The sequence below is a fragment of the Somniosus microcephalus genome, chromosome 15 (assembly GCF_052327205.1).
Source record: "Somniosus microcephalus isolate GS21.2 chromosome 15, FLI_Smic_1.0, whole genome shotgun sequence".
NCBI lineage: Eukaryota > Metazoa > Chordata > Chondrichthyes > Squaliformes > Somniosidae > Somniosus > Somniosus microcephalus.
This window is the reverse complement of record NC_141001.1, coordinates 118996107-119009815: the sequence shown is the minus strand read 5'-3', so window position 1 is coordinate 119009815 and position 13709 is coordinate 118996107. Positions and strand designations below refer to the sequence as shown.

At 46.1% G+C, this 13709-nt stretch overlaps 1 protein-coding gene across 1 annotated transcript in view; it reads right to left on the bottom strand.

Moving 5' to 3' along the window:
* Positions 1–13709, bottom strand: part of LOC147107178 (endoplasmic reticulum-Golgi intermediate compartment protein 2-like) — a 51286-nt gene that overhangs the window by 27956 nt on the left and 9621 nt on the right. Inside the window, exons 2-7 of the mRNA XM_086007541.1 lie at positions 11461–11569; positions 10188–10234; positions 9466–9536; positions 6632–6672; positions 6397–6498; positions 3827–3922 (exon numbers count right to left, since the gene is read on the bottom strand). Of these exons, the coding sequence (XP_085863667.1) occupies positions 3827–3922; positions 6397–6498; positions 6632–6672; positions 9466–9536; positions 10188–10234; positions 11461–11569 (466 nt within the window). The remainder of the gene's footprint in view (positions 1–3826; positions 3923–6396; positions 6499–6631; positions 6673–9465; positions 9537–10187; positions 10235–11460; positions 11570–13709) is intronic.

Here is a 13709-nt window from a genome sequence, read left to right as displayed (position 1 = left end):
CTCAGTCCTGAATGGCCTACCCTTTATCCTGAGGCTGTGGCCCCTGGTCCTAGACTCCCCAGCCAAGGGAAACATTCTCCCAGCATCCACCCTATCAAGCCCTGTAATAATTTTGTATGCTTCAATGAGATCCCCTCTCATTCTTCTGAATTCAAGAGAATACAAGCCTAGTTTGCTCAATCTCTTCTCATACGACAGTCCCGTCAGCCCAGGAATCAATCTCGTGAACCTTCGTTGCACTCCCTCTATGGCAAGTATATCCTTCCTTAGGTAAGGAGACCAAAATTGTATACAGTACTCCAGGTGTGGTCTCACCAAGGCCCTATATAATTGGAGTAAGACTTCTTTACTCCTGTACTCAAATCCTCTTGTAATGAAGGCCAGCATACCATTTGCCTTCCTAATGGCTTGCTGCACCTGCACATTCACTTTCAGTGACTCGTGTAAAAGGACACCCAGGTCCATTTCAGCATCTGCATTTCCCAATCTTTCACCATTTAGGAAATACTCTGCCTTTCTGTTTTTTCTACCAAAGTGGATAACTTCACATTTATCCACATAACAGTATACTCCATCTGCCATGTTCTAGCCCACTCACTGAGCCTGTCGAGATTCCCCTTGAAGCCCCTTCACATCCTCTTTGCAACTGACAATGCCACCTAGTTTTGTGTCATCAGCAAATTTGGAAATGTTACATTTAGTCCCCTCATCCAAATCACTGATATAGATTGTGAATAGCTGAGAAGAAATGTACAGATATCTCCCTGAGAGAGAGGAACTGAGAGACACCAGTCAGTGTGCAGAGATCTCCCTGGGGGACTGAGAGACACCAGTCAATGTACAGATATCTCCCTGAGAGAGAGAGACTGAGAGACAACAGTCAATGTGCAGAAATCTCCCTGAGAGAGAGGGACTGAGAGACACCAGTCGGTGTAGAGATATCTCACACTGAGAGAGAAGGGAACTGAGAGACTCCAGTCAGTGTACATATATCTCCCTGGGAGAGAGTGACTGAGAGACACCAGTCAGTGTACAGATATCTCCCTGGGAGAGAGTGACTGAGAGACACTAGTCAGTGTACAGAGATCGCCCTGAGAGAGAGGGACTGAGAGATACCAGTCAGTGTACAGAGATCCCCCTGAGAGAGAGGGACTGAGAGACACCAGTCAGTGTACAGATATCTCCCTGAGAGAGAGGGACTGAGAGACTCCAGTCAGTGTAGAGATATCTCACATTGAGAGAGAGGGGAACTAGAGACACCAGTCAGTGTACAGATATCTCCCTGAGAGAGAGGGGACTGAGAGACACCAGTCAGTGTACAGATATCTCCCTGAGAGAGAGGGGACTGAGAGACACCAGTCAGTGTACAGATATCTCCCTGAGAGAGAGGGGACCGAGAGACACCAGTCAGTGTACAGATATCTCCCTGGGAGAGAGGGACTGAGAGACACCAGTCAGTGTGTAGATATTTCCCTGAGAGATAGAGGGATTGAGAGACACCAGTCAGTGTACAGATATCTCCCTGATATGATTGGTACATGTGGTTGGGGAGGTTGGCTCATGAGGTTGGGGAGATCGGTGCATGAGGTTGAGAAGATTGGCTCACGAGGTTGAGATGATTGGTGCATGAGGTTGAGAAGATTGATGCATGAGGTTGAGAAGATCGGTGCATGAGGTTGAGAAGATCGGTGCATGAGGTTGAGAAGATCGGTGCATGAGGTTGAGAAGATCGGTGCATGAGGTTGAGAAGATCGGTGCATGAGGTTGAGAAGATCGGTGCATGAGGTTGAGAAGATCGGTGCATGAGGTTGAGAAGATTGGTGCATGAGGTTGAGAAGATTGGTGCATGAGGCTGAGAAGATTGGTGCACGAGGTTGAGAAGATCGGTGCATGAGGTTGAGAAGATCGGTGCATGAGGTTGAGAAGATCGGTGCATGAGGTTGAGAAGATTGGTGCATGAGGTTGAGAAGATTGGTGCACGAGGTTGAGAAGATCGGTGCACGAGGTTGAGAAGATCGGTGCACGAGGTTGAGAAGATCGGTGCATGAGGTTGAGAAGATCGGTGCACGAGGTTGAGAAGATTGGTGCATGAGGTTGAGAAGATTGGTGCATGAGGTTGAGAAGATTGGTGCATGAGGTTGAGAAGATTGGTGCATGAGGTTGAGAAGATTGGTGCATGAGGTTGAGAAGATTGGTGCATGAGGTTGAGAAGATTGGTGCATGAGGTTGAGAAGATTGGTGCACGAGGTTGAGAAGATCAGTGCACGAGGTTGAGAAGATCGGTGCATGAGGTTGAGAAGATCGGTGCATGAGGTTGAGAAGATTGGTGCATGAGGTTGAGAAGATTAGTGCATGAGGTTGAGAAGATTGGTGCATGAGGTTGAGAAGATTAGTGCATGAGGTTGAGAAGATTGGTGCATGAGGTTGAGAAAATTGGTGCATGAGGTTGAGAAGATTGGTGCATGAGGTTGAGAAGATTGGTGCATGAGGTTGAGAAGATTGGTGCATGAGGTTGAGAAGATTGGTGCATGAGGTTGAGAAGATCGGTGCATGAGGTTGTGAAGATTGGTGCATGAGGTTGAGAAGATCGGTGCATAGGTTGAGCAGATTGGTGCAAGGGCTTGGGGAGGTTGGCTCATGAGGTTGGGGAGATCGGTGCATGAGATTGAGAAGATTGGCTCACGAGGTTGAGATGATTGGTGCATGAGGTTGAGAAGATTGGTGCACGAGGTTGGGAAGATTGGTGCATGAGGTTGGGAAGATTGGTGCATGAGGTTGGGAAGATTGGTGCATGAGGTTGAGAAGATCGGTGCATGAGGTTGGGAAGATTGGTGCATGAGGTTGGGAAGATTGGTGCATGAGGTTGGGGAGGTTGGCTCATGAGGTTGCATTGTCTATTGGACAGGATGAGCACTGATAGGTCCTGATGGTCTTTTCTCCCCCTATCTTTTATGTTTCTATATATGTCACATTGCAGATATATTTGTGATGATGGGAGGTGGTCCCTCCACTGATTTACTATGAAGTTTCCCATGTTAAGGCAACATAAATTGAACCTGAATTACAAATGTGAACAGGCCACAAAGTATTGTGCTGAAAGATGGGCACCAATGGCGATTCGACCTAGTATGCCTATTGCCTTTATATTGTTGAAGGATGACCTGATAGAGATTTCTAAAAGGTGCAAAAAAGATTTGCAAGGATGAAACTAGAACTAATAGAGTTTAAACCTAACAGGAAAGATTGAACAGGCTGGGGCTCTTTTCTCTAGAAAAGAGAAGGCGGAGGAGTGACCTGATAGAGGTCTTTAAAATTATGAAAGTGTTCGACAGGGTAGACGTAGAGAAGATGTTTCCACTTGTGGGGGAGACCAGAACTAGAGGAATATAAGATCGTCACTAATAAATCCTATAGGGAATTCAGGAGAAATGTCTTTACCCAGAGAGTGGTGAGAATGTGGAACTCACGACCACAGGGAGTGGTTGAGGCGAATAGTAAAGATGCATTTAAGGGGAAGCTGGATAAACACATGAGGGAGAAAGGAATAGAAGGATATGTTGATGGGGTGAGATGAAGAGGGGTGGGAGGAGGCTCGTGTGGAGCAGAAACACCGGCACGGACCAGTTGGACCGAATGGCCTGTTTCTGTGACGTACATTCTCTGTGATTCTATGTAATACTGGTTCAATGAGTGGGGGATGCCCATATCGGGCACTGATCGACTAATGACAGGTGTGCTTGACGGGGTCGCGAGGTTGATTTGCACCAGAAAACATTTGATTTTACCACCCTTGTGCTGTACAAATAAAGAGCAGGATCGTACTAACTTCCCAGCCAGAATGTGGAAATTCCCTGCTACTTTGTTGACCTTCATTGAACCGTGAATCCTGCAGGCGTTCGGAGGGTCTGTGGAGACAACATCTCTGAAAGAAAAATGACAAAGCCATTTTCACAGGCCACTTGTACGCTGGCTTTCCCCGTCTGACGAAGATTAAAGTCTACAGGCGCCAACACTTCGGGCGTTCTTTAAACATCACAATACCAGGCCGCTTAATCGCCATTTTAACGCATTTAAGAGCAAGCCAGATAAGTACATGAGGGAGAAAGGAACAGAAGGTTATGCTGATAGTGTGAGATTAAGTAGGGTGGGATTAAGTAGGGTGGGAGGAGGCTCGTGTGGAGCATGAACACCGGCACGGAATAGTTGGGCCGGACGGCCAGTTTCTGTGCTCAGATTCTATGTAATTCTAGGTAATTAATGTTGAATTAGGTTCTTTTTCATTTTCATTTCAATTCTCCGCCCCACTCCCACTCTGATCTCGCCGTCCTCGGCCTCTTGCATTGTTCCAACGAAGCTCAACAAAAGCTCGAGGAACAGCACCTCATCTTTCGATTAGGCACTTTACAACTTTCCGGACTCAACATTGAATTCAACAATTTTGGATCATAACCACTGCTCCCATTTTTTCGGACAGCAGCTGCTGGTCATGGTTCTGCTGTTGCCATTTACACCTCCTCCAGACCCATTTTTTGTTTCTTTACTTGTCCCATAACCATCTCCTTTTGCCTCGCACCATCATCCCCTTTGTCATTTAATCTCTCCTGCCTTCCGCCCTATCACAGACCGTCCCTTTTATTCTTTCCTCCCCTTCCCTCCTTTCCCTGCCCCTACACCTGCTTAAATACCTGTCACATCTCTAACTTTTATCCAGTTCTGACGAAGGGTCATCGCCCTGAAACGTTGACTTTGTTTCTCTCTCCACAGATGCTGCCTGACCTGCTGAGCGGTTCCAGCATTGTCTGTTTTTATTTCAGATTTCCAGCATCTGCAGTATTTTGTTTTTGATTCAGGATGTCTTGTTAAGTGTTACAGTGTGAAGATATTGGCCCTGAAATTAGGATCGGGAGCTTGCCGCGTGTGCAAGCCCCCGATGTGCACTCACCCTGCGCGCTGACATCTGAAGCCCGGGCCTGCTTGCATTTCCTGTCACTGGCCCGGTTCAGCTGTCGGCGCGCTGTGCTTACCTGATCCAGCGGCGCAGTTAGTGCGATGTGCCGGCTGGGATCAGGTGAGCACTGTGCAGCCAATCAGGGGAGGGGAAACTCATTCATGAGTTTGACAGTAAGAACTGTCAAACTCATGAAAACTCCTGGCCCCAAAACACTACTTAAACCTGAAAGGAAATTAAAAAAAACATTGCACTACTTAAATGAACAATAAAGAACTCTGAAAAACTATTTTAAGCAATAATTTTAAAATTTGAAAAAAAAAATTATATAAAAAATCGGGGGCTAAAACTAAACTTACCTTACTGTAAATTCTTTAAAAATAACAAACCTGTGGAAATTTTTTTTCTCAATTGTACTAAAAGCCCACTTACCTGAAAAACTAAGTACTTACGTGTGGTTTTTCAATGCGTAAAGACCGGAGGCCTTTACACGCGCGCAACTCTGGAAAAAAAAAGGAATTTCACTGCGCACGCGCTGCCTGTGCAGTCGCGCGCGTTCTGCCTCTTAACCCCTTGGGTCAGAGGACAGGAAATGCCGGTTTTCAGCGCATGCGCTGTGCATGCTGAAAACCGGCAATTCCTCCGGGCACACGCGTGAGTACCCCGTCCGTACTCACGCGTTGTGCCCGGAATTACTGGGCCATTGTCACCATTTATCTTGTACAAAAGCATTCTGCTAGGACAACAATGACAAATAATAAATATCAGAAATAAAAATAGGAAATATGGGACATGGGCAACATCTTGAAGCGGGCGGATGGAGTTGAGATACAGATCAGCCATGATCTCATTGAATGGCGGAACAAGTTCGAGGGGCTGAATGGCCTCCTGTTCCTGTGTTCCTAAAAGTTAACATTTCAAATAGAAAGAAAGAACTTGTATTCCTACAGCGCCTTTCATGACTTCAGGACGTCCCAAAGCACTTTACAGCCCATTAAGTACTTTTGAAGTGTCTAGCTGCCACCTTTGACTGAAAATATTACACAGTTGTAATGTAGGAAATGTGGCAGCCAATTTGTGCACAGCAAGGTCCCACAAACAGCAATGTGATAATGACCAGATACTGTAATTTGTTTTAGTGATGTTGATTGAGGGATAAATATTGGCCCCAGGACACCGGGGGAGAACTCCCCTGCTCTTCTTCGATTATTGTGGCCGTGGGATCTTTTACGTCCACCTGAGAGAGCAGACGGAGCCTCGGTTTAACGTCTCATCCGAAAGACGGCACCTCCGACAGTGCAGCGCTCCCTCAGTACTGCACTGGGAGCGTCAGCCTGGATTACGGGCTCGATTCTCTGGAGTGAGGCTTGAACCCATGACCTTCTGACTCAGAGGCGAGAGCGCTACCACTTTAAACAGGTATAGCATAAACTATGTGAATTCATTACCTTGGAGCCTTTGTTGTTGTTGTTCCAATAAGCGATGACTTTATGAGGGACTCCAACAGGTTATGTTCCTCGTGGAGCTGTCGATGAATATTTTGCATCATTCTGCAGGTAAATGTAAGATTCCTGTTTAGTCTTGTGAAGAAAATAAATCTCGATTTAAACAGGAACGGTCACCTGAATGTCAAAATGACAGTGGGGGGGTCGGGGGGGGGGGGGAATCCTTTTTGAATCTTACCTCTGCCAGGCCTTTCCCTTCGCTGAGAGTTCAAAGTAGGTCTAAATATTTTTTTAAAAATATAAAGAGAGGTCATCATTTCATTCCTTGGAAAAATGTTAATATCTGAGGTAAAATGAGATTGGTCAAACAACAACAACTTGCATTTATACAGCGCCTTTAATGTAGTAAAACGTCCCAAGGCGCTTCACAGGAGCGATTATCAGACAGAATTTGACACCGAGCCACAGCAGGAGGTTTTAGGACAGGTGGCCAAATGCTTGGTCAAAGAGGTCGGTTTTAAGGAGCGTCTTAAAGGAGGAGAGGGAGGTGGAGAGGTTTAGGGAGGGAATTCCAGAGCTTGGGGTCTCGGCAGCTCTAAGCTGTTCTTCTGCCAGTTTTAAAGGAGAACCCCAGTATCACAGGAATATAAGCACTTGGCCCTGTGACCGACCTCAGTCAGAACTTGGTCAGATTTTAATAATACTCTTTCGAAGACGCCCAACATCCATCTCTGAGAGTGGAGTGGACATCTGAAGGGGACATGCTGCGGTCCGCAGCTCTCAACGGGTGTGGGCGCAGGTCTCGAGGAATCGCAGGTGAGCAAGCTATTCAACCAGGCTAGCATCTTGGCCAAGCTCAACTGTCTCCTCACCTGTGGTCTGTACAACCACCCGGGATCGACAACAACTAGCCTTTGTATAGCGCCTTTAATGTAAGAAAATAAGAATTAGGAGCAGGAGTAGGCCATACGGCCCCTCGAGCCTGCTCTGCCATTCAGTAAGATCACGACTGATCTTCTACCTCAACTCCACTTTACCGCCCTATTCCCAATATCCCTCGATTCCCTTAGTATCCAAACATCTATCGATCTCTGTCTTGAATATACTCAACGACTCAGCATCCACAGCCCTCTGGGGCAGAGAATTCCAAAGATTCACAACCCTCTGAGTGAAGAAATTTCTCCTCACCTCAGTCCTAAATGGCCGACCCCTTATCCTGAGACTGTGCCCCCTGGTTCTAAACTCTCCAGCCAGGGGAAACAACCTCTCAGCATCTACCCTGTTAATCCCCCTCAGAATCTTATATGTTTCACTGAGATCACCTCTCATTCTACTTAACTCCAGAGAGTATAGGCCCATTCTACACAATCTCTCATCGTAGAAATCAATCTAAATCTAGTAAGGAAGATTTCCCACAGCGCTTCACCGAAATGAAATCAAAAAATAAATGGACACCAAGCCTAAGAAGGTGGATACAGTCCACAGCACTCACACCGTCCGCGCTGACCTCCTATATTGGGCAAATGGCGGCAGCCGTTTGCCATCACCGTAGAGGTCAATTACAAAGGTGTGTAATCCGTAGTAAGCTCGTCGGCTATTTCGTGCAGTCCAGTGTTTTACCGATTTAAAAACTCCGCTGGTTTCAGGCAAAGTCAGGTCTTCAAGGAGATTCAAGCAGCTGTTCCCTCACGAGAGGGTGTCGGAGGGTGGAGATTATTTCGGGCAGCTTCAATCAGCTTTTGGTTAGGTCCCAGCTGGAGTATTGTGTCCAATTCTGGGCAACACGCATTAGGAAGGATGTCGAGCCCTTGGAGAGGGTGCAGAGGAGATTTACCAGAATGGTCCCAGAGATGAGGAGCTTCAGTTATGTGGAGAGACTGGAGAAGCTGGGATTGTTCTCCTTAGAGCAGAGACGGTTAAGGGGAGATTTACATAAGATTACACAGGATCTACGACTCAGAGACAGGCCATTCGGCCCAACCAGTCCATACCGGCCTTTATGCTCCACTCGAGCCTCCTCCCGTCTTTCTTCATCTAACTCTATCAGCATAACCCTCTATTCCCTTCTCTCTCATGTGCTTACCTAGCCTCCCCTTAAATACATCTGTACTATTTGCTTCAACCACTCCCTGTGGTAGCGAGTTCCACATTCTCACCACTCTCTGGGTAAAGAAGTTTCTCCTGAATTCCCTATTGGATTTCTTGCTCACTATCTTATATTGAGGCCTCTAGTTATGCTCTTCCCCACAAGTGGAAACATTCTCTCTGTATCCACTTTATCAACATTTTTCATCATTTTAAAGACCTCTATCAGGTCACCCCCCAGCCTGTTCATCCTTTCCTGATTTTGAACACTCTATTTAAAAGGGTGTTCAAAATCATGAGGGGTTTTGATGGAGTAAATAAGGAGAAACTGTTTCCAGTGATCGAAGGGTCGGTAACCAGAGGACACAGATTGAAGGGAATTGGCAAAAGAACCAGAGGGGGAGATGAGAAGAATTTTTCTTACCCAGCGAGTTGTTGTGATCTGGAATGCGCTGCCTGAAAGATCGGTGGAAGCAGATTCAATAGTAACTTTCAAAAGGAAATTGGATAAATAATTGAAAAGGAAAAAAAATTGCAGGACAGCGGGGAAAGAGCAGAGGGCAGTGGGACTAATTGGCGAGCTCTTTCAAAGAGCCGGCACAGGCACAATGGGCCGAATGGCCTCCTCCTGTGCTGATAACCAGCTGCATGGAGTGCGACTGTGTCCTAAGGTAAGGCGTCCTCTTTTATTGTTGGTTTTCATTTCCGCTGGGATAAGACTTCCTTAACAATGCAATGAAATGGGGAACTGGCTCTGTGGGGAACCGTGTTTGCAAACCCACATCCTGCCCACTGAATGTCTCGAAGAATCAGTACGTCAACCCACCGTGGCAGCAGACTTTCGGGCTTTTGTTTTTTTAATAAGAACAGTACACATGCTTAAAACCCAAGCAGCTGGTGCTGCATCTACTCTGTGAAGAAACTCTGGGTCAGCTCACAAACATGTGTCAAAATCAGGGATAAAAAGTGAAGTCAATAAAAGCTTACTGGCTCATACTGAAGATCTCCAGACTCACCAACCATGGTTTCTGTTAGGTCAATCATGTCTGCTCCTATATCTTTGGACAGCAAAGAACAACAGAAACAGGAATGATCTTACACACATTTTTGTTCAGATTTGCTTTAATCTTTATGTTATATAGAATGTGCAGCACAGAAACAGGCCATTCGGCCCAACTGGTCCATGCCGGTGTTTATGCTCCACACAAGCCTCCTCCCACCCCTCTTCATCTCACCCTATCAACATATCTTTCTCTCTCTCATGTGTTTATCCAGCTTCCCCTTAAATGCATCTATGACTCACCTCAACCACTCCCTGTGGTAGCAAGTTCCACATTCTCTGGGTAAAGAAGTTTCTCCTGAATTCCCTATTGGATTTATTAGTGACCATCTTATATTTATGGCCCCTAGTTTTGGACGATCCCACTCCCTCAGAGTGTCAGCCCAGAATTTGCACTCAAATTTTTGGAGTGGGGCCTAAACCCATGACCTTCTGACTCAGGCAAGAGTGCTACCCACTGAGCCACAGTTGACACCAACTAATGAGGAACAAACACTACAGTCTGATTTCATGAATGACACTTTAGACGAGTTTCAACAGTCTTGTCCTAAGTGTAAGCGACCAGTGTAAATTTTTACCGGCGACATATCAGGAGGGAATGGCACCCCTTTTTGTGTGATATGTTCGCGAAACAGCACCAGATACTTACAGTCACATTTCATGGCCACTGTGATGTCAATATTTACTTGGAGTTTGCTGAAATAAGAACACAAAATAGTTTAGAAATTTGTAACATCAGAGGAGTTTAATTTCCGCAGGGGGTTGTCCCCATCGACCGGCGTAACTTCGCCGTAAGATCCCTGGAATGATGTCTCTCTGAGGTTTTTGTGGACGATTGGGAGAAACCCACTGCGGAAATTAAACCCATCTGACGTTCAGATTTTTAGAATGATATATCTCAGTTTGTTTTATCATCATCTCTCCTCACTGCTCCTTTGCAAAGGGTGCTGTTTTATTGAGTAGCCAATGTCAAGGGCCAGTCTAGACAGCACCAATGCCCACAGTCTAGACACCACCACAGCCCTCAGTGCAGACACCACAAATGCCCACAGTCTAGACACCATCACAACTCACTGTCTAAGGCACCACCAATGCCCACAGTCTAGGGAGCTACCAGGTCCCACAGTCTAGACACCATCACAACTCACTGTCTAAGGCACCACCAATGCCCACAGTCTAGGGCGCTACCAGGTCCCACAGTCTAGACACCATCACAACTCACTGTCTAAGGCACCACCAATGCCCACAGTCTAGGGAGCTACCAGGTCCCACAATCATGGACTTTAACCCACGACCTTCTGACTCAGAAGCAAGAGTGCTACGCACTGAGCCAAGGCTGACACCCGATGAACTTGGAAGTTCTGAGCAGAGATAAAATCGGCTGTGAATTTTCAGACCGACAAACAGAATTTTTATGATAGACATCAGAACACAAGGAGAATCTATAGGATGCACTGCAACAACTTGCCAAGGCCTCTGCGACAGCACCTCCCAAACCCGCGACCTCTACCACCTAGAAGGACAAGGGCAGCAGGCGCATGGGAACACCACCACCTCCAAGTTCCCCTCCAACTCACACACCATCACGACTTGGAAATATATCGGCCGTTCCTTCATCGTCGCTGGGTCAAAATCCTGGAACTCCCTCCCTAACAGCACTGTGGGAGCACCTTCACCACACGGACTGCAGCGGTTCAAGAAGGCAGCTCACCACCACCTTCTCAAGGGGCAACTAGGGATGGGCAATAAATGCCGGCCTTGCCAGCGATGCCCACATCCCACGAATGAATTTTTTAAAATCCAAAGAGACCGAGAACGAAAAGGACGATTCTGGTATGAGTGAATTCGCGCCTGTACCATACCTTGCCCTCTAACATCAACATCTGCCCTGAGATAACATCTGTAAATCTAGGTAATCATACCCGGAGATATTTGTGTCAACTTGATAGTTGTATTTTATCCAGCTGTCGCGGTAATAAAGGAATTCCCCAACAGTTAGGATTGCAATGAGGGTGAAGGCGAGCAGCGAAACTGCAAAAAAGAATTCAAAGTTCCTACTTATCATGTTGTACAGATAGCTTAATGATTTTACATCAATATAGTGAAGATTATATCATTTTTATATCCAGTCTCTCCTGTAATCTCATTGAAGGGCTTCCGATAACGCCACAAACTGCGCTCTTTATCACCATCTTCCGAACCCTGAGATAAGATCACAGCCTTGTAACCACCTCATTATTTTTATACTATGCTCCTGGATATCTGGTAGTCTTGTGGTTCTGGAGTGTGGTTATGATGTATAGCTGCTTACCTAACCCCACCCCTTTAATGTCACTGAAGGGAGCGGCCTAAGTAGATCCTGAGCTCAATTGCAGGCTTGTGACATCTGGAGTGTGACAGATGTGCTCAAAATGGTGAAATAAGCAGTTGGATACCATGGAGTTGAAAGGGTTTAAAAGACGTTCCGTTGTTGGGAACAGGTGACACATCAGACATCATATTCTCAGTATCACATTCTAGGTGAGGTGTCACATTCAAGATGTCAATTTCTAGGTGTCACATTCTATGTGTCACATTCTGGGTGTCACATTCTAGGTGTCAATTTCTAGGTGTCACATTCTAGGTGTCACATTCTAGGTGTCAATTTCTAGGTGTCACATTCTAGATGTCAATTTCTAGGTGTCACATTCTATGTGTCACATGCTAGGTGTCACATTCTGGGTGTCACATTCTAGATTCTAGGTGTCAATTTCTAGGTGTCACATTCTAGATGACAATTTCTAGGTGTCACATTCTAGGTGTCACATTCAAGATGTCACATTCTAGGTGTCACATTCTAGATGTCAATTTCTCGGTGTCACATTCTAGATGACAATTTCTAGGTGTCACATTCTAGGTGTCACATTCAAGATGTCACATGCTAGGTGTCACATTCTAGGTGTCACATTCTAGTGTCAATTTCTAGGTGTCACATTCTAGGTGTCACATTCTAGGTGTCACATTCTAGCTGTCACATTCCAGATGTCACAATCTAGGTGTCACATTCTAGGTGTCACATTCTAGGTGTCACATTCCAGATGTCACAATCTAGGTGTCACATTCTAGATGTCACATTCTAGGTGTCACATTCTAGATGTCACATTCTAGATGTCAATTTCTAGGTGTCACATGCTGGGTGTCACATTCTGGGTGTCACATTCTAGGTGTCACATTCTAGATGTCACATTCTAGATGTTAATTTCTACGTGTCACATTCTGGGTGTCACATTCTTGGTGTCACATTCTAGATGTCACATTCTAGAATCAGAACGGGACTAACGTCCTTGCGGGGAGGTTTGCTTGTACTGTTGGTGGGGGGGGGGGGTTTAAACTAACTTGGCAGGGGGATGGGATACGGAGTGGAGCTATAGTAGGGGGTGATGCACAGCCAAATATAGAGGAAAAAACAAGTCAGCCTGGAAGGCAGAGCAAATATGTAACGGCACAAGGGAGGATGGCAAGGCTGGATGGCATTTATTTTAATGCAAGGAGTCTTGCGAGTAAGGCAGATGAATTGAAGGTTTTGATGAGCACATGGGAGTATGATATTGTTGCTATCACAGAGACATGGTTGAGGGAGGGGCAGGACTGGCAGCTCAATATTCCGGGGTATAGAATCTTCAGGCGAGACAGAGGGGGTTGTAAAAGAGGAAGGAGTGTCGCAATATTAATCAAGGAGTCAATTACTGCTGTAAGGAGGGATGATATAACATAAGAACATAAGAAATAGGAGCAGGAGTAGGCCAATCGGCCCCTCGAGCCTGCTCCACCATTCAATAAGATCATGGCTGATCTGATCCTAACCTCAAATCTTCTATCACTCTGCATCCACCTGAACCCATGTGATCTCCCGGGAGAGGCAAAAAACCAGATAAAGACCCAATGGCCAATTTGGGAGAAAAAAATCTGGGAAATTCCTCTCCGACCCATCTAGGCGATCGAAATTCTTCCAGGAGATCACTCTGTCCCTATATTTTCTACAGTACTTACCTTCTGTAAAGGCGATCTCCACCCCAGCCAAGAACAGGAATAAAACCATCTCCTGAAATCTAACATAGAATTAGAACACAGTAGGAGCAGAACAAGGCTACACGGCCCCTGGGCCCACTCCACTACCCACAGGGCCATGACC